At 34.9% G+C, this 25,503-nt stretch overlaps 1 protein-coding gene and 1 long non-coding RNA gene across 2 annotated transcripts; one reads left to right on the top strand and one right to left on the bottom strand.

The window, feature by feature from the left end:
* The first annotated feature begins 7,485 nt into the window (after window positions 1–7,485).
* Window positions 7,486–10,083, top strand: LOC120256489. Its single transcript, XR_005535324.1, has 3 exons — window positions 7,486–8,050; window positions 9,362–9,440; window positions 9,593–10,083. It is a non-coding gene; the product is annotated as an uncharacterized LOC120256489 (long non-coding RNA).
* Window positions 10,084–22,030: 11,947 nt separating this feature from the next.
* Window positions 22,031–25,260, bottom strand: LOC120256488 (cysteine-rich receptor-like protein kinase 10). Its single transcript, XM_039264149.1, has 7 exons — window positions 24,049–25,260; window positions 23,856–23,985; window positions 23,280–23,437; window positions 22,992–23,202; window positions 22,668–22,905; window positions 22,439–22,589; window positions 22,031–22,357 (listed from the first exon to the last, which is right to left on the bottom strand). The coding sequence occupies exons 1-7, from the start codon at window positions 25,258–25,260 to the stop codon at window positions 22,031–22,033; spliced, it is 2,427 nt and encodes an 808-aa protein (XP_039120083.1).
* Between the last annotated feature and the right edge of the window lie 243 nt (window positions 25,261–25,503).

Below are 25,503 nucleotides of genomic sequence, written 5' to 3'. Positions count from 1 at the left end.
TTTGATCGTTTGGCTAAGAATTGGGTTTCTAATGAAGTGTTTATATAGCACATCAGAGAATTGTTAGTCTTGCCATATATTGGTCAATGATAGATCATTATTTAATGTAACAGCTGTCGGCTAGCTGAATTTTCCAGAACGCTGACTTTTTGGTAATTCTTTGTCGTTGTTTAAGACTAATTCACTCAGAATCACATAAGATGCACTTGATCCCTCTTCCCCTGCGATATACACGTTGTTGTTGTTTTTTCCGCCAATAATCTCTTACTAAAAAAAATCGAGTACACGTACAAATTTTAAGCAAATTCATAAATTAGCACAAACTTTCATAGTTTTTTCTTTTTGAATAAAGGTGGATAAATCACTAATTTATTAAAAAAAAAAACATCTTCATAGTTTGTTGGATTTTAGAGTTTGATTTCTGTTTCTTTCTAAAATGTATATTTTTTTTTACAAAAGATTCGGTGTTAATATACCAAAATATTATTGACCAATATATATAGTTTATTTATTTAAAAAAACACTTAAAATAATTAATATTTATTAAAATTAGTAGTATAATTCATCTATTGTTATTTTGATTAATGATGATGTTTATTAATTAGTTTATTAATTTAAAATTCATAAAATAAGTTAGTTTGAGATAAACTAAATTAAAGAACCAAAGTGTTTTTTTAATATATAATAGGTTTTATTAAAAACTTTTGACTTATTCTAATTTAAAACATGTGGAACTATTAAGGTATTATGAAAAGAATTATTTATAAAAGTTTGAGCTGCATTTAATAATAGTAAATTTTAGTTTAAAAAATTAAAAATTAAGTGTAAATAATTGGGTAATTTTTTTTATTTTAATAAATTTGTGGTTTATATATTTTAATTAAAAAAATTATTTTTTTAAAAAAATAATAATTAAGTGAATTCCAAAAGTCGGTGCATCTTTTTCATTCAAAGCTTTGTGGTCTCAACTGTCACTTGAAGTTTTAGTTGACTTTGACGAAGACCTTTTGCTCCACTGTGAACCTTATCAAAACAATGGGAACAGAACAGCTTAAATATTCACTACAAGAAAAACAGGAATTTGGCACGATCTATTTTAAGACGGTGTTTGATTCCGTAGCCAAACTTGTCACTGAAATTGCAGCGAAACAAAAATTTAGTGACAATGTTGTCACCAGATTTTAAGACGATTCATTAAATCGTGACAATTTTTGTCACCAGATTTAGACTATTTATGTTTTTGTCTAAAAATTTAGATAAAACTGCGTAAAAAAACCGCTGACAAACACATTTGTCACGATGTTTGGCATGAACAATCCTAAACAGTCCCAAAACCATAACAATGGAGTCCATGGCTTTTGGAACGATTTTTGGCACAATCAACCTTTAATCCCGTGCTAAAACCGCGACAAACATATAATGCCTTTATTTGTCACGGTTTTTGGCATGATTAACCCTAAACTGTGTCAAAAACCGTGACAATAGAATCCATGGTATTTGGCACGGTTTTTGGCACGGTTTAGGGTTGACCGTGCCAAAAACCGCGATAACACATCATACATTTATTTGTCACGCTTTTTGACAGCAATGCTTAAACCGCGATAAACTGGAGTCCATGGTATTTGGCACGGTTTTTGGCACGGTTTTTGGTTGACCGTGCCAAAAACCGTGACAAACATATAATGCATTTATTTGTCACGGTTTTTGGCATGATCAAACCTTAACTGTGACAAAAACCGTGACAATAGAATTCATGATCTTTGGCACGGTTTTTGGCACGCGAGTTTAGATCTGCCAAAAACCGTCGACAAAACACATCATACATTTATTTGTCACGCGCTTTTTAGACAAGCTAGTAAACTGCGGCCAAAAACCGTGACAATGGAATCCATGGTATTTGGCACGGTTTTTGGCACAGTTTAGGGTTGACGGTGTCAAAAACCGTGACAAATACATCATCCTTTTCTTTGTCACGTTTTTTGGCACGGTCAACCCTAAACCGTGCTAAAACCGCGGACAATCGAGTCCATGAGTATTTGAGACCGGTGTTTGGCTCGGTTTAAGGTTGATCAGTGCTAAAAACCGTGACTAAACAAAACACATGACACCCTTTATTTGTCACGAGTTTTAGCTGCGGTTTATAATAATTTTAATCTATTTATAATAATTACATAATAATTTTTACTCTTTTTGATAATAATTATAGACCCACAATAAAAAAGCTATTTTTTGGCATAATATTTTTCTTACAAAAATCTCTACTATTCTTCACAAAAAAATATATTAAAAATTTGGTAGCATAATTTAATTACCCATACATATAATATTCTATATTCATAATAATTATACTTTTATTTATAATAATTACATAATAATTTTTACTCTATTTATTTATTAAAAAAATTATTATTATTATTATTATTATTGTTATTATTATTTTCTTTTTTTATTATATTTTTTTATATTATATTATATATATATATATATTTATTTGTTTTATCATTATATATATATATTTATTATATTTATATCCAATTCATGATTTGCTGTACATTCTTTTAGATGCCATAGAATGCATATTAAATTTAGATGCCACTTGTGTTCGTTATCTCATTTGTTTTTATTTATTTATTTATTTATTTAATTAGTCCAAATATTATACTACTTTCAATTATGGGAATGCATTTCATGTTCTTTGTAAAGAAAGTCATTGATTAAATTTATGTTATTAATGAGAGTGGTTTTTTAGGAAAGGTCTGTTCAATGGACATTAATGGTATGAAAAACCTAGGAAAGTCACTAATGTATGAAAAACCTTTAATATTTATTTAGTTTTTATTTAATATTTGAGAATTGGTTTTATAAACTCAAATTAATTAGCCAATTTAACTCACTATCATTTAATAATATGTTTATTTTTTAATGGATGCAGGAGGAATTTGACAAAGCACTAGTAGATAAATGCAGTCAAGGGATGAATGAGAATTCTATTAACCAAGACGAATTATGGAATGAGGTAGCCATTGGGAGTCATAACAGAGTGATAATATACATGGTTTATGTTTAGAGTTTTGTGGATTTATGTAGATTGGACCTTATTATTGTCATGCTATGATTGTAATAACAATTTTGGTTATTTTACAAATATGGCAATATATATTTTGATGAAATTAAATACAGATTTTATTATTAAATAAATCCATTTATAAAATTTTTAAAGAAAATTGTTCCAAATTTCGTGACAAAAACCATGCCAATATCCTTACTAAATTTAAAACCGTGCCTAAAAATGTGACAAAAAATGTACCAACAACTATATTATATATAATACTGTGCCAAAAATCATAACAAAAAATGTGCCAAAAATTGTCTTTGTGCCAAAAACCGTGACAAAATTGACAGTATAAACCGTGACAAAAAGAGTGACAAAGCAAAACCGTGACAAAAATGGTACCAAATAAACTGTAACAAATACCGTGACAACATAAAACCGTCCCAAAAACTGTACTCAACTAAATCGTGCCAAAAAACCGTGCTAAAAACACAACGCGTGCTAAAAAGCGTGACAAAAACACCGTGCTAAAAACCGTGCTAAAAACACAACTGGTGCAAAAAATAGTGACAAAAACCGTGTCTAAAAAAATCGTGACAAAACAAAAACTGTGCCAAAAATAGTACCAAAAAACTGTGCCTAAAACCGTGACAAAATTGGCACGGTTTAGTTAAAGCGTGACAAAATTTGGCACGGTTTTACTATTCCGTGACAAATTATATTTGTCACGCATGCTATAGGCACGGTTATATTTCCGTGCCAAAATCCGTGCCAACATCAGTTTGTCACGGTTTTTTGGTCAAAATCCGTGCCAAATCTACCGTGCCAAATTCCTGTTTTTCTTGTAGTGATTCGACTTTAAGAAGTCAATGGAAAATAAGAAAGCTACACAACTTATATGGATGCATTTTCTCACCAATAGATAGAACGTATTATTAGTAGATGCATGAATAAGGAAGAAATAGAATTAGTCTAGATGATTTTAAGGTGATGCTTATTTTCCATTTCCAATATGTTAGGTATGTTTTTTCAAAAAAAAAAAAATGTTAGGTATTTTAGGTATGTTAGTGTGCCACTTTATATGTTTATTTTGTATGAGTATTTATACCACAAAATAGTAATTAGTTGATTTTGTTGTATAAACAAGCACTGATTTATAATATTAAAAAATTACATATGAACTTAGCACCATCTATCATATAGTATTTTATTATATTATTTATTTTATTCATTATATTTTGAAATTTTAGATACATTACTTTAAAAAAATATAGATAAACCATAATCTTATCAAAGAAAAAAAAAAAGAGTACAAACGATATGAGAGGTACAAAGGTATTCATGAGGAGATAGAGACTAAGATGAAAGCAAAGAGCTATTCACTATAGGTGGAGAGGATAGATAAAATAAAAGGAGTGTGAAAGAATCCAAATAGAATTAGACGGTGCCAAGTTTGTTTGTCGATTCATTAGGATTACTCACTTGAGACCTAAGGAACTTGAGACTTAACAGTGCTAATCGAATCATTTGGTTCGTTCAAGTCTTTTTACTTCAAGAATAGTAAAAATCCACAAAATAAGGATATGGTTATTTTTAAAAATGATCAAGATAAGTGGGAGTGACTTGAAACAAAATACACTCATTTCGTTCTAGCTAGATATTCTAAACAATGGTTATGGCTAGGAGACTAAGTCTCCTTAAGCAGGGCATAGATATTAAGTCTCCAAGAAATCTAAAGGTCACCAAAGGAGTTATAAAGTTTTTTGAGGTCAAATATGCACCTAAATTGGTTCCATATTTGTTTAGTGAAGTTGCAAGGGAGGAGGAGGTGATCAACATATTGAACTATAGAGTGGCATAGAACGCAAGTAACAATCAAGAGTTTGTTACATCTCTTTTTTACAAGGTTGTCAAGTGTGAGGACTTTGTTGTCCCAGGCCAATTAGTTGAAGATATTGATCTTCCAGATGAGGGATGACCAAATAGTGTCTGCCCTCATTATTGAGGATACTAAGAAGGATTTGACAGAGAAGTCGTCATTGATTATCAAGCCCCAAACTTGGAATCACTTTTGCCAAATATACCTATTGATCAATTAAAAATGTCCCCAAAGTAAGCCGATATTGGGAGATGGAGTAGAGATCATTAACAAGGTCTTTAATTAATAGTGCCCACCGAGTGAGGAGATAACATAAAGATCTTAGGCTACCCTTCAAAGACAAAATAATATCAGATGGGCTCGATGTTCTCGCATGCTCAAAGTCAGAGACAGTGACAAGTATACAAGCTTTTTCCGTAATCTTGTTCAGATTCATAGAAATTACAGTTCTATCACCAAAATTTTGGATTTGAATGGTAATGTATTTTCTGATCGCACTGGTATTGAGCAAGCTTTCTTAAATTTTCATGCTAACCTCTGGAAGAAGCCTTCGAGTTCTAGTTTTTCCAGTAATTTGCTTGCCCTTACGGATGATCTTCCCAAACTCTCTGATCAAGATGGTGACATTCTTACTCTTACGGTAACTAGGAAGGAGCTTTATAAAACTGTTTTGGAGCTTCCATCAGGTAAGAGCCCTGGCCCTGATGAGTTTAATGCTAAGTTTTATTGGTTTTTCTGGTCTGAAATTGGAGACAGTTTGTTTTCTTCTATTCAAGATATTTTTTATTACTCTACTCTTCCTTCCTCTTGGGGCAAAACCTTTGTTTCTCTTATTCCCAAAAAAAGATAACCCCACTTTGATTTCTAATTTTAGACCTATCTCTCTCTGTAATGTTTTCTTTAAAATTATTTAAAAAAGTTTAGAAAATCGACTTAAGCTTGTTCTCCCAAAACTTATTAGTCGAGAGCAAGTTAGGTTTGTTTCTGGTTGTTGTTCTTTTAACAATATCATTACCCTTTAGGAGGTTGCCCTCTCGGTTGAGAAAGATTTTGATAGTTACCCTAGGATGTTAATTAAGATCACTATTGAGAAAATTCCTTTTCTTTTCTTATCAATGGTCAACCTTCATCTTGGATCAATTTTACTATGAGTGTCCGTCAAGGAGATCTTATCTCCTCTTACCTCTTTATTCTGGTTTCTCAGGTTCTAACTTCAATGCTCAATTTTTCCCTTGATAATAGTTTGATCCCTAGCTTTGACACTACCGTGCCTTCTAACTTTAATCATCTTATGTATGCGGATGATCTTGTTATCATTTCACATGAGATTGAGAGTGAGGCCAGGAACATCAAACCCTACCTTTCTATTTATGGTCAACTCTCTAGCTAATATTCAAATTCTACTAAGTCCGCTATTTATTTTCCTTCTTGGTTTAATAAACGGGTGGCTAAGAATATTTGCTCTATTCTTACCTTCAATCAGGCTTCCTTCCTTTTCACTTATTTAGGGGTTCTTATCTCTCCTATGAGATTATCTTTGACTATTTTTAGCTCTATGGTTGAAAGAATCTGTCGCCTTTGTTCATAGTGGAAACATTCTCATCTTATCTCCTGAGGCTAAAACAGTCCTAATTAACCCTCCCATCCTTTCTATTCCTACGTATTACTCTTTGGTTTATCATATTCCAAATTCTATTCTCAAAGAGATTACAAGGCTTCTTAGGAGCTTCTTTTGGTACAAAGATGGCAATGGAAAGGGAATCCACGTTGTGGCATGGGACAGTATTACTACTTCTAAAACTGAGGAGGGTCTTGCTATTAAAAATCTTTCTATTGCTAAGCAATTTTTAATGGCCAAAAATGCATTTAAGTTTTTAAATGGGGATGGTGCCTTTTGGGTTCAAATTCTTTCTCATAAATATGGTAGTTTTAATTTTTGGAGGGATTCCGTTCCTTTTCGATGCTCTTGGTTCTTCAGGTGCCTTTCTCAAATAGCATTCAAAATGAAACCTTTTCGTTGGATGAATTCTGTGAACCCAAATTGCTCCTTCTTTCTTTTTGATCCTTAGTGCTCGGAAGTTCCTCCTGCTTTAAATCCAGCTGTTATTCATGTTAATTTGGCTTTTGAGCACCTTGAGATCTAAGATTTCATCTCTAATGATAATTGGCACTTTGATAGTTTAAATTCTTTGTTTGGTGAAAATCTTGGGTGCTTTAAGCATGGACTTTGGCGTATTGATGCCAATTATCCCAACCATTGTGTCTGGGTCCCTAAGTCTCAAAGTAATACAATATCAGCCACTATTTATCACTTCTTCAACAAAAGTAACAACTGTGCTGGTGATTTTTCAAGTTGGAGGATGTTATATCCAGCCTATTATTGTAGTTAAACCAAACAATTCCTGTAGCTTTTGCAGCCCAGCACTGTAGCTATTGTTTAGCACTGTAGTATATGTTACTGTAACAACATGAGAGTAGCTTTATTTCCTTCTTTCTTTTTCTTCGCCTATTCTTCTCATTTTTGGCCGATCCCTTCCTTTTTCCTTAGAAAACCCCGAAAAGTCCTCTTTTATTCTTGAATCCATATTCGTAATTTTTTGTATTTGCATTCTTTGAAAACCTAGAATAAATCCTAGATTTTACTTGTTTGTTTATTTTTATGAGCTTAAATTGAAGCCCTTGATGTTGTAATTCTTTGTGGTTGATGATTGTAAAGAAGTTTCCAATGTTTGATGATGTAAATCTTGAGAAAAATATTTGGTTAGGGTCGGATTCACTGTAGAAGTTCGTGGTTACTGTAGCAATATTGTAGCACCAACAAACCTTGCTTAATTCTCTTGCCTCCTTGGTTTGGAAGGAAGCCTAGTTTCATAGTAACTCTTTGAAAGTCCTTGAATCCAAGTTTGAGCCAACCTTAGGCCCTTATAGGGTTACATTGCACTTATGCACCTAGATTTTTCTTGGTACATCTCTTTGCTCATTCTTTGGTTCTTTTACTCATTCTTCTTTGTTGTCCCGCTCTCGTACATGTTTTGGGTCCGGTGGTGAGAACGCCGCTCGAGGGAAGGAGCCAGTGGAGGAATAGCACCTTTGGGAAAAAAAATCTGGTCTTCTAAGTTGTGAGTGGGTTAAGTTGAATGCACAGTTCTAATCGAATATCTAAATGTTTTCTTCGCATGATGAAATTATTATTTTGAATTTATCGCATTTTAAAATGATGTTTGTAGTTAAAATGGAGTTAAATTTGTCGTTATAGACTATAGTCTTGATGAGAACGGCTATAGGCTTATCATTTTATTCTCTTTGGAAAGTTTATTGTGTTTTGATTGGTGATGATTGAATTTGAACCTGAATGGGATTTATATTTACTTGAATGATGGAAAATAGTTAAGTATCACCACAATTGCATTGAGTTTAATTGACATACATGAAAATGATTATCTATGTTGTGATTTGGGGTATATTGTTATGTCATTAAGTGAATATAGGCTATGAATTGTGAAATTAATAGGGAAGAATAATGGATTTAAATGATTCATATTTTTTTTTTGGGGGTAATCTTTATGTGATTGATGTTAAAACTTGCCTATGGTCATCTGTGAACTATGGATGATCAAATTACTCTAGGATCTTTAAAGTTTTGGGGTATGATATTATGATAGAGGTATATGGAATTTGAGTATGTTATCATTGATGGTGATGGGGTTGTACCTTGCCTACTACAGTAGGGGGTACCCAAGGGCCAGCCTTTAAAGGTGGCGTGGAGGACCCGGTTTGATTATCCTCTTCAAGTGGTGCGGAAAAACCTGATTAGATGATACATCGGAATTCTGGAGTCACTATATGGAACCGGTGGGTCAACGTCAAGGATGTGAGAACCTTGATGGTTCTGAACTTAGCCGTGGCCACAGCTATTGTTTGGAGGGTTTTCTAGACCATAATTTATTGAGATGCAAGTTTGATGTTGAGGAATTTTGTAACTTATGTGGAATTATTCTTACATTGATCCCTCGTATGCATTTGAAAAGAAAAGAATGAGTTTTTATGACGAGTTTAATGGTTTGATGTTTTAAAACTCGTATTATGCCAAATTGGGTATTTGTGAAAGTTTAAAACTTGATTTGATCAAATTGATGTTTACACTCATTATGTTTATGGGGCTTATGTGCATGCATTTGTTTTACTCATGATGAAAAGCTTTGAGGCTTTGATTACATTTGTGGAAACCTATGGTTTTGGGTTTTTGAATACGGTGGTATTGTACCATGCAATTATATGTGTTAGAAATGTTGGAATGTTTTATTACCATTTGTATTCTTGCAAAAGCTTGGCTGTTGAATTTTATTGACTGGTTTATGATATTCTTTTAGAAATATGCTAACCGACTCACTGAGTGATTTGGGTTACTCACCCCTTTCCCTCCTTTCCAGGTTTTAGTAGTCAGAAGCGTTGCAGCGAGGTGAAGTGCTTAGCAGTTCCTGGTTTTTTATTGACATCTTGAGTCTTATTGTAAGTTGGTTTTGGCAGGTTGCATTGTATAAAAAATGTGGATCCACTAATGTCCTAAATTTTGTATTTGTGATTTGTTGGTCTTTTGCAACTTCATCGATTTTTTGAGTGAAACTCTGGCTTGTGTGTGCTCTAATTGAGTTATTGTTCAGCTTATGTTTGTGTGCAGGAGTTGTCAGCCTTGCGGTAACTCAAGGGGTTGTCAGCCTTGCAGGAGTTGCATGGCGGTATCCCTCCTCGGGTTCTCGTGGTGGTTGTTGCATCCAGGGACCCGCGGATCGAGGTGTGACAAAGGAAAATTTGGAGTTTAGGGGTAGCTCTAAGGGCAAGCACTTTATTTGGCTCACGCTTCGGGGTAGAAATGCCACTTTTGATTATCTTTATAGCATCAATTTGGGCCCGAAACTTGTGTACTTTGTAGCCTTACTTTTGAATCTATAAAGCACCTACTGGATGAGTGCCTCAAGGCTCAGCTAGTTTGGAATATGCTCAGTACAAAGATTGGTAAATGTATTACCTTCATTGATGGTTTCACCTATAGTTCCTGGCTCACAGGCTGCTCTTATTCTATGCACATCAAGTTTGTTATTGCAGCGGCTATTTGGTTTATTTGGAAAGCAAGATGTGATGCTATTTTTAGACATATTACCCCAAAATTTTCCATTATTATTTGCAAAACTTTGACTCATGCTGTGGAATTTTCAAATGCATACTCTGGTCAATTTGGCAGGCTACCCAGGTATGTGGAAATGGGTTCTTCATCTCTGATCTAATAATCGAATTTCCTTTGCAGGTTGTGGTAATTCGTCCCTCGCTGATTTTAGGATGGCTGCAGAATTCATGGCATTACAAATTTCACTTGAAACAGCTCTTAATCATCATATTAGAATTCATCATTTGTTCATTAGTAATAAAGAGCTTTATCAGTAGATTCATTCCATTTGCCATCTGTTAGACTGGCGACTCACTGACTGGATGCATACCATTAGAAATTTGCTCAACTCTTTGGTTCTCCTTGTATTCATGTCATTCCAAGTGAATGGTTTATTCCAGAAACTAAGTTGGCTATTCATGGTAGCAGTAATCACATCATAGCCCTATTCCATCTTGGGCGTGATCTTCCTCGTTGGATTATGAAGTGTTTTTCTAATTGTGGTTTCTTTTTCTAGTTCTTGTTCTTCTCGTTCCTCTTTTGTAGCTCTTGTTGTTGGTGTCTTTGTTAATCTTTTAATAAATCAGCCTCAGGGATCCTTTCTTAAAAAAGAAAAAGATCTTAGGCTAAATGATTATTAGTGCAAACCCATTAAACGAATGGTAATACCAAAACAACATTGAAGCTTCATTCTTCACTAATGGGTGATATAGGCCCCCAAGAACTGGGAAGTAGCTAAAAATATCATTCCAAAAGAAAAATGTTCTAGAGGCTGTGTAAATTACAACTAGCTACATAAAAACTTGGCTCTCATACCACTTAGAGACAATCATTATTTTCTTCTACCATTTTATTAGGAAAGCAATGTTGATGTTCACAAGATTTAGAATACCCTTGCCACCTTCATCCCTTAATTTGCAATGTCATTTATAGTTAATTAGACAATGTATGGGACTATTAATGCCAAGACCAGACCAGAAGAAATCTCACTGGATTGACTTGATTACCCAACTAAATAGTTTGAAAATAGACATCCAATTATTGGTGTAGCAAAGAGGATTGAGTTTATAAGAGTTAGTCTTCCTCTAAGCAAGAGGGATTGTTCCTCCATAAGAAGAATTTTAAACTAATTGAAGAGATGAGCTTTTCCTAGTATTATTGCCAAGGATGCATGCCTGAAAATGGGAACTTTAAGCTAAGTTAAAGAAATAATGCTTATTTAGTGATTTAGAATCTAAGTGAGAGCTGCCCAGGGTTTGACCAAGTTTAGTAAAGCATAAGCGAGTTTTGGAAATTGATTGGCAACCTCAAAATGCCTGCAACTAGGTGGAGGATGAGTTTAATTACCCTAAGGTCTTCTATTCTAATCTTATTTTCAATTTTTTGTTTCTACTATAGTTACTATAGGATAATAAGATGAATTTTGAGGTTTCCCTTTTTTGTGGGGGTTTTTTTTTAAATAACTATTTACAGGATTTGTAAATGGGGAGGATGCATTTCTTTGTTAAGGGGTCATTTCATTTAGATTCTTTAGAAGGACTTATTTACAAAGAGGGGATTGTTGAAATTTGGATATTGTATTGATGCGAATTATAGGGATATAATATGCTAAGCAAAGGAAGTTCTGTCCACTCATAATATGCTAAGCCACAATCAACATATCATATATGAGAGCAAAGCCAGTGGATGTTTGTATGTATCATGATGCATTAAAGGAACAAAATCAAAGAATTTCATTAGTTAACTTGGGTGTACAAATATTAGAGGATATGCATAAAAGGGGGACTATGTAACGCATGCCAAGGTCAAGGTCAAAAGAAAGTTGAAAAAGATATGAAGAGGGATAGAGAAAGAGATTTGAGGGAGATAGGGAGAGAAAGAAGATAGAAAAAATGCGAGCGTAATTATTTTTCTTTCCCTCCATTCATAATTCAAATCACTATATAAAGTAACATAGTAAACTCCTAACCAACCCTATCAACATTATCAATTTTATCAAAACTACAAAATAATTATTAGTAAATAATAACCACCAAAGATTTGGAGGATTGAATGAGATCATATGCAACAGTATGCCACAAAAGGTTTTTTTGTTTTTGTTTTTGTTTTTTTTTTTTGTGTGACAAAGGTATGTCGACGGCATGCCAGTTGAAGTCTAGACGTGTCGAATGCTGGTTGCCTCGTATGCATTCTTCACGGAATTTGGGGGCGGCACAAACACGTGGCTTGATGAGAATGACCGAGGTTACTGGAATGGCTAAGGTTGTCGGGCTTGCTGTTGAGCATGGGACTGGGCCACGTTCCTCTCGAACCATGGTAGAGATGATCCCATCAATTAATGCAGGACAGAGCCAGGATGCTAGGTCAAGCCCGATGAGAGACTTATGTGAGGACCATGGGCCGGAACTTGGGCCTTCGTTAAAGGTGTGGGTGGATAAGGTGGCTGCTGATGTGGGCCTGCACTTGGGCCAGAATCATGGTTGTTTATTTGAAGGAGATGGTGCGCTTGATGGGGAGCTTGGAGCCACAGTCGTTTACTGGGCCGCTGGGGGGCCGGGATCAAGGGATCACACTGATTAGAAATGGTTATCCTTCTATTAGGCCCGACCAGACCAAATTGGAACAAGGTGGGGAGGGCCTGAAGTTCCTAGGAACTAGGAGCCAGATGATGATGGGGGATTTGGAAGCCGAGGAGGCATCCGACATTGCCAGAGATTAGGGTGTCCTGATGTCCTTGGGGGCTTGAGGTCAACTTGTTTTTCTTCATGTGTTTTGTATTTTGTCTCTTTTTGGGAGGTCCCTTCCACGTCTTGTGATGTGAGGGGTTTGTTTATCTTTTGTACCTTGTTTTTCCTTAATTGAAGTTGTTTATCCACTTTTTCTAAAAGATGCGGGTGATAGATGATGATGACAACAAAGGTGATGAATATGAATGTTCATCAAATTTCCATATGATGGAGCAGTTCCTAATTCCAGTGATGGTATAAGAGAGGATTGATTAATATGATGAAATGAAGGCAATGGCTTGAATTATGATAAAGTTGGGAGCTTCATTTCCATATATGAAGATGACAATGATACCAAGCATAGAGAAAAAAAAAACAGAAAAGAAAAAGAAAAAGTGATAAGTTGTTAGAAACAGTTGAAGGATACTATTATAAACACTGTCTTTACTATCCAACATTGGTCCAAAACACAATCTAATGGGGTGTTTGTTTAGAGGTATTTAAAGTTGCAAGTAATTTCAAATATCCTATTCTTGGAATTTGTTGTTTGGTTGGCTGACTTTTAAAAACCCCCAAGTAACTGAAAATACATCTCTTGATGTATTTGGACTTGCGCCTAATTTAGGTGTAAGTCTAATTCTTTGTAAGTTGGAAGACAACAGACATCACCATATAATCACTTGACAACTTTTGGGGTGGGGTATGGTAACCCCATAGCATCTCCTCAATGGGGTTTTATTTTCATCACCCTGGTTTTTAAATCATGAGCATGCAATTTAATACCATTCATTCATTGTGTTTTCATTAATCCCTTCAACATGCGTTAAAGGTTAGTGGAAAGATTAGTTAATATTTATAAAATCCGCATTGTGTTTATCAAGGAGCTTTAAAATTTTTTAAAAAAATGAGTTTTCACCTTCTATTGATTTAATATTTAAAATCAATAATTTTAATTATAAATTAATATGTAATAATTAATTTTAAAAATAAAATTAATTGTTAAAATGCTTACTACAATTATTAAAATATATATCTATATTAAAAAATATTTTATAAAATTATGTGAGGGTAATCTTACTTTGGGTATCTTTAACACATATTTTCTAAATTCTAAACTTACAAATCCCTCCAATCAAATATAAAATTTTATAATACAAGATTTCGAGTTACATCTAACCAAACACCAGATGTAACATCATTGCAAATCAAAATCCAAGTAACTTCAGTTACATTGTAATTGAAAATCCACTGTATTTATAGTTACATTCAACCAAACACAATCTAAATGAAGTATATAGATTGTTATCTTATTTTCCTGTAGTTAGGATGGAATTTATTAGATCGTGATCTCAAGGATATGGCTAATGGTATAGGGTATTTTGGTCTTCAAAACCTTGGGTAATTATCGTAATTTCATGAAGGATTTCAATTACCCAACTGTATCATAGATGTATCTGGTTCTTGTGCTCTTTATTTTTGAATTATGCCTGGGGTTCCGCAGGCTTTGTTTATTTTATTTTATTTTATTTTATTTTTTTTTGATAAAAGTGGATAAATCACAGCTTTATTAAAAAGAAACAAAGTCACTGAATACAAACAACTAACACAATAAAAACACACAAAACAAAAAGCAAGAACAAGAAAATAAAAAGCATAAGGAAATAAAGAGAATGCTACACCAGAGGTGTGACAATCCACAACAGAATAAGAAGGAACTAACAAGGGAAGAAGTGGTAGAAGGACCCCTTCAAAAAGAGAATGTTTATTTTTCATTTGTCATAGTTGTTGTAGCTCACCTTCAAAAAAAAATAGTTAGTTACTAGAACAGTCTATATTGATTTGTTTACTTTAAAAGTATGTATTTATACTTTTATACTTGCAAAATGGCATTTACAAATAAAATATTACCGGATAATAAGGTTAGATGCATATTTTCTGAAAAGAAAAAAAAGAGATGTTAAAAAAAAAAATGTTAGTTGCCACACAAAATACAATTAAATATATTGAATATGTGTTGGAGAGGAGGTACAAATGTACAATCACAAATCCCAGAATTGGCTTTCAATGAAGCTACTATATAGAGGGGGGTTGGTGGTGCTACTGTAGCAAACAACATGGGATACTATAGCAACAGTGCTAAAATAAAAAACTTCAACCTACAATTAGCATGGCCTCTGCATGAGCGTATTGATACTCGTGCTATTCTCAGGCATTCTCATGAGTGTAGTTATGACATTGTAGCATTGATTTTATAACCCAATGTGGAAATAAAAAACCTATGACTAGAACAGCTTTAGCACAGTTACTGTAGTAGCTGTGATGATTTCTGAAATGTTCAGGATCTCTATTATTCCCCTTTTAAGTGCAAAAACAGTATCTGAAGTAAGATATTATCAAGATTAATAAAACATACAAATGAGACACACGATTTAGCATAGAAACCTCCTCCAATCTAACGATAAAAAACTATTGAACCATTAGATCATTTAAAACTTTTTTCCATTATGTTAGCAAAAATATAACAATGTCTTTTCTAGATTCAACTAGATTATACAAGGTTAGAGGCATCAACACATTAATAAAATGCTCTCAAACAACACATGTCATCAACAAAAGCATGGTGTTATGGAATTAAGTTTCAAAGGATGAACTCAATTCAGTTTTCCCTGAAAAAGGATCGAAGACCACACCGATTGCTGCTGGAAATTGCAGGTTAAGCAGTTTAACACAACATACAAGCATTCATTGCAGCAAAACAAATTCCATGATCTCAATCATGAGTTCAATATAACACAACCTGCAGACTTAGTAACTAAAAACAAGGAATTAAATGCAGACATAAACCACCAAACTTCAATATGAACAATCTCACCCAAAACACGTTGCAGCCAAGATGACGCAACGATTCACCAAAAAAAACCCAGAAAATCCCTGAGAGAAACCCAGAAATCCAGAACCTCCCTGCTCCCACACTGGAGAGAAACCAGGGCCTTCCACTTTACCAAAGTCAAGCTGTCCTTTCTTCTTGCCCTTGCCTCTCTTTTATATTCTGTTGATGTACTGGTATAATATACCCTCGGAGTCGTGAGCTTATCCTTCTCTCGCGTCTACTGTAGCGATGTGTGTCCTTCTCTGTCTCTTTGACCATGTGACCCAGCCCTTCTTTTCTTGTTCCTGATGATGATGCCACTCGTTGCTGTGCTATTCCCTCTCCTAATCCTGTCTCTTGCTCATCATAATCCTTCAATGACAATGGCACCATATGCTGCTCCATGGTTCCTTCTTCCTCTTCAACTGCTTCTTCTTCCCCTTTATTGACTAAATTTTTTTAATTAGAATGAGCCATGAAGTGAGAAGACCCTTGGGTGAGGGTTGAGAAGAGTGAGCATCTATCAATCTTAAAAGGATATACTTTGTCTCGGGAGAGTGAGAAAGTGTTATACTTTTTATTCTTAAACCTCTTTTAGTAAATTGATTCTTCAGGCCCTACCCCTCAGATGTAGACAAGGTTGTGCCGAACTGGGTTACCAACATGCGTGTCTCCTTTTTCTTGTTTAATTGTGTGTGTCCAATAATTGAGTAAGTTTTTTATCTTACCACACTACCCACCAAAACTATAAGAATCTTTTGAAATGGATTTGCCAAAATTTCTAATTTAGGAGATATGACATCCTTAATTTTAAAACAAACACCATAAATAAGAATGACTCAAAAATATAAAATGAGTAAAATATGTTTTGGGTTGATTATTAGATTGATCTCCATTTTTTATTAATTTGTGGTATCATATTAATTTAAATGTCAGCATCCATGACTGGAATTGCTTGATGAAAGAGAAATATATATATATATATATATATTGTCAAAATTAAAACAGAAAATGCAGACGCTATCATGAAACCAAAATAATAGCATTTAATTTAAAAAAAGAAATCTTATGACTCAATCATGATTTGTCCATATCTATCAATACATACACATAAATATTTTTTATAATTGTTTTTAATAAAATGTAGATTAGCTAAATGTAAAAGATATGTACAAACATAAATATATCTTTTATTTATAACTGAGCTAAAATTTTGAACAAAGGCACTAATAATTTTATAATAAAATAAAAAATATTTATGACATTACCAAAATATAAACCCAAATTACAATTAACTTAATTTGGATGTTTAACATAGCCTACTTGATTCAATGGAAATATATTTATATATATAATAGAAACATTATTACATAAATGGCAAAAAAAAACCCAATTCATTTGGGATATTTTGATACATATATGGTTTCCAATTGGTATCATATGATATTAATTAAATTTAAAACTTGTGAAAAAAGTGAAGATGGGTGAAGGTAGATGCTGAAAATAAGGTGTTTATGGAGGAGTTGTCTTATAATTACCCTCAAACCAAAACCTACCTTTTTAGTTAGGGGAAATATAATTTTTTTTATTGTTAAACTTTGCGACACATTTTGAGACATCAATTAATTGTTCTAAATAATGTGTCGCATTCTGTATCGCAAACTAATTACAAGATGGGGCCAAAACTTTGCGACGCCAATAGATCATTGCAATATGTGTCGTAAACCAATTACATAGTCGTCCCCAAATGTTTGCGACACATTTTGCGGTGTTGTTGGATGGTCCTTTTTTTGCGACACAATTTGGTTTTTTCTACAACGTTTTTAATTTTGTGTCGCAGATTATTGCAATTTGTGTCGCAAAATTGCAACACTTTTATGTGTCGCAAATTTATGTGTCACAAATAGTATATATTTTTTTAATAGTGTTATTTTAATATACATGTGCCATCACCTTAAGTAAGCTGAGATTCGAGTTAGTTTACTCGATAAAGACACAAATACATTACGCAGGAGACTTACTATTAATAGACCAAGCAATCATTAGGGTCTCTTAAAAAATTGTGATATGAGTATTTACAAAACGAGACTTAAACAATAATAATAAATAAATAATAGATTTTATTTTTTTAGATATTAGCGTTATTTTTCTCTCTCTAACAATTTCAACTTCTAAATTAAAATTCATATATGACCAAAGGCTCATAGCCTAACGGTAATTGATCTTATTATGAAAAACAAAGTGAGGCATTCAAAAAGTCTCGAATTCAAAACTTGTTGAAAGCAATAATGATAACGGGTCACTGATTGTAAGTGCGGACTCACTACTAAAATCCCCTTTCCCAGCAGAGGGTATATAGATTGGATGATTAATTCTCAGCCCATGAGTACGCCCCTAATATATATAACGCTTGTTGCTTTCATTAAATATATATATATATATATATCTTTTAAAAAGGCATGCTATGATTCACAATTATATGAGCTTCCTCTTATTTAAGTTGCTTGCCATTAGTCAAAGAAGAACACTAATTTAGAGAAAAATGTCAAAATAGTTGAGCAGATTTTGTTGAATTTGAATAATATGAGATAATATTAAATTTCAGTAGAAAACATTCCCAGCAAAAGCCAAAGGATTTTTTCCACAATTAGTGCATCATTTTTCCTTCTCGAAATTATGTGTTCTTTTCTTTTAAACAATCTTCTTCAACCTTTTTTTAATATATATATATATATATATATATTTTTTTGATAAAGTGGATCATTACCCGAGAGTAGTTGACTTGGGTCAAGGCTTTTTACACTCTAACCAAGCACACCATGGAATGGAAACACTGGAAACGTAGTAGTTGAAAATGTCCCTTATGAAGAAGATTCTATGGAATATTTATATGAAAAATAATTGAATGAGCAGGTCAGCGCAAAATGGCCACAAGATTAGTCTTTATAAATTTTTCTAATGGTCTTTAAATATCTATATATATAAAAAGGTAATGGTCTTTAAATAGTGCGAGGCAATGTTCATTGTCCATTAATTATTATTATTATTATTATTTTTTTTTGAAAAATGTGGATAAACCACTTCAATTAAACCAAAGCGAGAATAGGATACAGGTCTTCACCGACAGATGAGACCGACCACTAGAGGTGGTACAAAAAGCAAATAAACCAACAACAAGAAAACATAAACAACACAGGGAAAAAGGAAAAAAGAAAGCCTCCTCGCACCCTGCCACCCAGCAACCCAGATAGTACTCAAGATCGTCTACAGCTCTGGCGCCTCCTCGGCCGGTGGCTCCTCAGGACCCGCATCAGATCGTGAACCCAGAAAGTCCAGGCTACGGCGAACGTTCCCCATGGCCTCCTCAAGTTTCCCCTTGTTTCCCTCTGCACAGTTAAAATACCAGGACAATAACAAGCGATCAATTTTGATGATAAAGGTATGTTCAGGCACAACATTGGCATTAAAGATAATATCATTTCTGGCCAGCCAAACAGTCCACACAAGTGCTTTCACTAATAAATCCCCAAAAAACCTGAGCGAGGGTTGCACCGTTCCCCTCCATGCGACCCAAAGATCGTGCACCAAGGAGGGAGGTTCAGGCAGCTTAAACAATAAAACAAAATAATCCTAAATTCTACGAACATAAGGACAACTCAGGAAGAGATGATCCACCGTTTCAATCGCTGAATGACAAAAGACACAAGTAGCGGTAGGCAGTTTGTTACATTTTCTCCGCGCTAAATTCTCCAAAGTGATGACCCTATTCTTCCACACAAGCCAATTAAGCAAAGTAATTTTTTAGGGCAAGGCTTGCGCCAAAAGAAACCCGCAGCTGGACATCTGACGCCGCCGTCACTAAGAAAACAATAGAAGGATTTAACTAAGTAAAGATCATTACCCGTAAGCTCCCAACTTTTCTTATCACACCTATCCCCCCTATGCACCTGTAAGCGTTCCAAAACTTGTGACCCACAGGCGTTAGCAGAAAACGGCAAGCCCTCAAGTAGGAAAGACAGCTCCCGCACTGTACCATTAGGAAAATTACTTCGACGAAATTCCTCCGGCCACAAATAACTAGGAGTAACTCCATTAAGCCAACGATCCTTCCAAAAAAGAGTTGTCTCACCCGAATTGATGAAGTGCCCGATGCATCCTCTAAACGCCTGTAGACAGTCAGTAACCCCTATCCAGAAGAAAGACATCCTACCCGATATCCTAGGGAAAAGATGCCATCTGACTAACCCATAGTTGAATTATACAACCGTCGCTCCGCACCAGTTATTGTCCATCAAAAACTTCCACCACCATTTCCCCAGTAAAGCCGAATTAAAAACTCGCAAGTCCAATACACCCCAACCCCCCTGCTCATGCGGCCGGCACAGATTCTTCCAACCAACCAAACGACATTTAGGGTGCTCAATATCCTGCCCAGACCACAGGAACTCACGCCTAAAATAATCCAACTTTTTGATAACCCATTCCGGAAGTTTAAATATGGACATCCAATACGTTGGAATCGCAGACAGGACAGAGTTAACCAACGTCAGTCTGCCCCCCAAAGACAGGTGCCTAACCTTCCAGGATGAAAGCCGCCTCCGCACTCTTTGTATCAACTCCTCCCAATCCTGTCTACGAGGCCTCCTCCCCACAATAGGAACGCCAAGATAAGTCACTGGAAGATAGCCAACATCACAATTGAGAGTAGCAGCAGCTCCTACCTGCGGGAGCTCCCCCATCTTGCTAGAATAAAGGCAAGTTTTTGCAAAATTAGTCGCCAACCCGGTCATACTTTCGAATAGGAACAGAATGAGCTTAATAATTCGGAGATCCTCCAAACCCCCCGTTGTCAAAATTAAGAGATCATCCGCGTAGTGAAGATTGCACTTCCTACTCCATTAATTATTGCAACCAGTACATTATTTTGTATATTAATAATATATTAACAACTAATAAACTGTTTAACTCATGTTACAAATCCTTTTTAAGTATTATAGATAGTTCCTCTTGTGAAGTTGATAGCAACCAAATTAATAAATAACAATGTGAAGTATGTCTAAATCATTTGTTTGACAAGTAAATTTTGATTTATAGAGAAAATTAAACAATTGGAATCTAAAATGGAGTGGGTATACTCTTTTATAATTTAGAAAAAAATATTTTTTAGTCCCTGAAAGTTTCAAAATATCTCAGACAGACCCTCTAACATTTGAATTTACCAAACAGTCCCTCCTTTTTTTTGACAGTTTACTTTTCAATTCTCATAGTTTACTTTTCAATTAATGCAGCTTACTCCGTTAATTTATTCTATTTTACAACATGTACTTCCCGCTTAAAATATATAGTTTCCATTTAACATATCGTGTTTTTGTTTAACCACATAAATTTTCACTTAATATATAGCACATTTGCGTTTAAAATTTGACTTTTCAGCTTAAAATTATGGGTTTCTGCTTAAAATTTGGTGTTTTCGCTTAACCACATAAGTTTTCACTTAACATATAGCACATTTGCGTTTAAAAGTTGACTTTTCCGCTTAAAATTATGGGTTTCTGCTTAAAATTTGTTGTTTTCGCTTAAAAACTGAAAGCCAGCCCAATTAACATCTGTTACCTTTATGTCAACATCAATCACCTTTATGTCAGACAGGTCTGAAAAATAACCTGTCAGAAAAAGAAATGACCTTTTGAAAATACTCAAAGTCATGGGGTTTTTTTGTAAATACCTGAACTTTGGAGGGACTTTTTGTTCATTTCCAGTATAATTTATGCATAACATTAGCTTAACATGTTACATGTTTATAAGATATTTGTCTAATTTATTTATTTATTTTTTGAAAAAACAACCAACACCGACAAAGAAGAAATAGACAGGTATAAATGCGTAATAATTAAGGTGGATTAACGATCTCTTAGAGATAAATTTTCCATGCCATACAATATTAGAGGAAAAGAAACATTGTTTCTTTTTTAAGGAACCCACACCAAGATCATAATCCTTCTTACCATGTAATTATGGAGGAGAGAAAACACATCAGAACCAATAAACAATGCTGATGAAAATAAATAGTGTGAACAAACACTGTAGGAGTAAAGTTTTAAACCATCACTCGTTTGTGTACTTTGTGATAAATTACCATTTTACTTCTGATGATTTCTTGCTGATTTATTTATTCAAAAAAACAAACACAAAATAAAGTAAAAAGTTTGTTAAAACAAAGATATTTATTTGTTCAAAATAAGACATTTATTTCTTTGGTTCCTCAACTTCAAATGGAAATAATATAGGGTACAGTGGTTTATCAATTATTTTTTTTAAAAAGTTACAGTAATCTTACTACTATCTATCTAGACTCCAGAGCAGAAATGGTAACAGCATTGGCAGAATGAACAGTAGTTGAGTGAGAATTGGAACTTGAAGATACATCAAATTGAAAGTTTCTTCTTTGTTTCATGAATGAAGGAGGTTGGTTGGGTTCTGGAAAGAGCGTGTGATCACTACTCCTCAACATATGAACAACCTGAGACATTGTTGGCCTCTCCTCTGCATTTTCCTGGACACACAACAACCCTATTTTGATCATCTTCAATGCTTCATTCATTGTATATGAACCTCCAAGCAAAGGATCCGTCAACTCCAGTGCCTTGCCTTCAACCCACAAATACCACATCTGTTGTATTTCAATATAATTTACAGTTATGATCTCATTCATTACTGGTTTTAATTGCTGTGAATTAACATATTAACTTACATTTCTGATAAGAGTCAGGCCATGTTCTTCAAGATGAGTTTTTCCATTTCTTTGTCCAGTTAGTACTTCTAATAAGAGAACTCCAAAGCTATAAACATCAGAATATGCAGAAAAAAGCCCCGCCATTGCATACTCTGGAGCCATGTAACCACTGTCGAAAGAGTCATGTATCTGAATTAGCATGGGAGTATACAGTTTAATATGCATCACAGAGATGAGTTTTGCTTACTAAGTTCCGACAACTCTGTTTGTATTGGCTTCATTTTCATCTCCTCCAAATATTTTGGCCATGCCAAAGTCTGATATCTTGGGTGTCATTTTATTGTCTAATAAAACATTACTGGCTTTAAGGTCCCTGTGAATGACTTTAAGCAGTGAGTCTTCATGGAGATAGAGAAGGCCTCTAGCGATTCCTCCGATGATTTGGAGCCGTCTATTCCAATCAAGTTGTGCTCGCTTTTCTGAATCTATTAATCAAAATTGAGGGGAAAAAACAATGTATGAATGTTTGAATCTATTAAGATAGAAATAACTTGTTTAGTTTGGAACTGACCAAATAGCAAAGAGTCAAGGCTCTTGTTTGGCAGGTATTCATAGATGAGCAGCTTCTCTTCTCTCTCTGTACACCAACCAAGCATTCTCACAAGATTTCTGTGCTGGAGTTTAGCAATCAACTTCACCTCATTTTCAAATTCAGTTGCACCTTGTTTGGATTTGGTTGAAAGCCTCTTAACAGCAATCTCCATTCCATTACTAAGAACACCCTGTTTTTATGTTAATCTTCACTTAGAAACAGCATTACAGTTAATTACTGCAAGGCTAGTTAGTGTGACGAACTTACTTTGTAAACAGGGCCAAATCCACCTTCTCCGAGCTTATTTTCTTCAGCAAAGTCTCTAGTAGCTACTTGTATAATTGCGAGGTCCATGAATGCCAATTCATTGCTAGTAAAAGATAAGCATTCATCAAGCTGAGATCTTTTGCTCACTGAGAAGGAGACTGAAACAATGAATTGTTAACAAATCTCATTCATACCATAGACACAACAAGCACCAAATAACCAGAATTAGTTACTTGTTCTTTCTTGTTGCTTTTTGTGCCTCAACCTCCAATAGAAATAAGAGATAGAAGAAGCCAAGAGCATGGTTGCCAGAATTGGGATGACGATGACCAGAACAATAACAATAGATCTCTTCTTTCTTGTTGCTTGTTTAACTGCTTGTTTGGAAAATAGATAAATCATCATTCTAATGAATATAAGGTGCACATTTAAGAAGAAAAGAGTAGACAGAACATTCACCGCCATCTTGCTGCCGTTGTGGAGGAATCACTGATGTATTAGACGGTAACACTGAGGTGTTGAAGAAAGGGAAGGTCTCATACCTCTAAGTGCAGCTGCCTGAGAGATATTGCCAACCTTTAGTCGTGTCACAGTTATTCAAAACCATATTCATTCCTCTCTGTAGGCAATCCCTGCAGCCAGCGCTAGTGAGGTCTCTGGTGCATTGCACCAAGGCAAAGCTAGACAACGAACTGTTGATCACCACCTGTTATAATTGATTTTTAGATGCTGAAAAAATACTAAGACTTTTTATCTCTAATTATACTACCTTTCCAACTCCAACAAACATTGAACTGTTAACTGCATCACGGATGAGGCCCTGTGCCATATCGACCGAGGCATTGACAGCAACATGGTTACTCTGTTTCATGCCGCACAGTGTCCTTCCATCCATATCCACCACCCCAAAAAAACTCTGGTTGGAGTACTTAATAAAACAGCCCTCATACCATTCAATGGCGTGTGTCTTATTTTGGCGATCTTCTTCAATGTTGTTTCTTGCATTTATTAGACAGTTTTTGCAAGAATCCCCTTGTGGAGCTAGATCGCCTCTGCATAGTGCTAAGCCATGGAGCTTATCCGCCTTCTCCCCTTGACTGGTGTTATAGAACCCACCCATCAATGGAGTGTTTGCCGTCAAATCAGAGAGAATATTGTCAAGATTCAGGCCATTAGAAAGGGTCTCTTTGTTTGGGCAATTACTCTGAGTCATCTCTGTATTATTTCTATCAAGGTTCTGAAGGAAAGGTGTGGCTTCATACCTTATCCAACAGCTCGGAGATAAATACCTCCATCCCTTAGCACTTGTGCAACAAGCATTGATTTTTGCCAAGATGGTAGTCAAGCAACGACTACATCCTTCTCTGTTTAAGTCTGGTGAACACTGTGCCAGACCATACAAGCGTGCTGCAGGGAGGGCTATAAAGTAGAACATCAAGGGATGTTGAGTAGGAGCGTCCTTCACCAACCGGGCCATCAGCTCCATTGGCCTTGATGAGCTGGTGTTCTCAAAGAGGTTGGCCATGGAGAAGCCATTGGCGTCTGGTAATCCAAAGAAGTTGGTATCAGAGTAACGCATCTCACAGGAGTCATACCATATGATAGCTTGTTTGGAGCTTGGACATCTAGCAGTGATGTCTTTGGTGGCTGATTGAATGCAGGCTTGGCAATTGTCTTGTGAAAGGTCACCAGTGCAGAAGTAAAGGCCAAAGACGGTGTCCACGGCATCCCCAGAGGTTTGGTTTACGGAGATGGAGGATGAGGATTTGGCTTGGAGGGTGGATAAGAGGGAGATGAGGTTGGTGTAGAAGATGCTGTTGTATGTGTAGTCGCCACCACTGCAATGGAATGTGATTTCAGAGAAGCTTAGGATGCTAGCATTGACACTAGTATGGTGGAAGAGGAGGAAGATGAAGGTGGCAAGAAAGAAGGGGATGTTGGAGAGTTTTTTAGGAGAATGGAGGAGAAGAACAAGGGCCATGCTATTGTGTTCTTGAACTTCTTGTGTGGTTGGTTGAAGAGAATGGTATGTTTTTTTGTAGGGAGATAAATCAGAGCTGATGCATTATTTAATTGACTTCCTTGCTTTCTTCTCTTCATATTATGAGCAAACTGAGTCATTTAAAATTTTAAAATTGCTTCCACGTCTTTATTTCCATTTTTCCCTTTGTTGATTTGTTTATTAATAATAATACCATCAATGAATATTTGAAATTTTTTTAAA

This window comes from Dioscorea cayenensis, unplaced genomic scaffold (assembly GCF_009730915.1).
Source record: "Dioscorea cayenensis subsp. rotundata cultivar TDr96_F1 unplaced genomic scaffold, TDr96_F1_v2_PseudoChromosome.rev07_lg8_w22 25.fasta BLBR01001464.1, whole genome shotgun sequence".
In the NCBI taxonomy this organism is placed as follows: Eukaryota; Viridiplantae; Streptophyta; class Magnoliopsida; order Dioscoreales; family Dioscoreaceae; genus Dioscorea; species Dioscorea cayenensis.
Note: the sequence above shows the minus strand (reverse complement) of the source record. Positions and strands in the feature narration are given on the sequence as shown.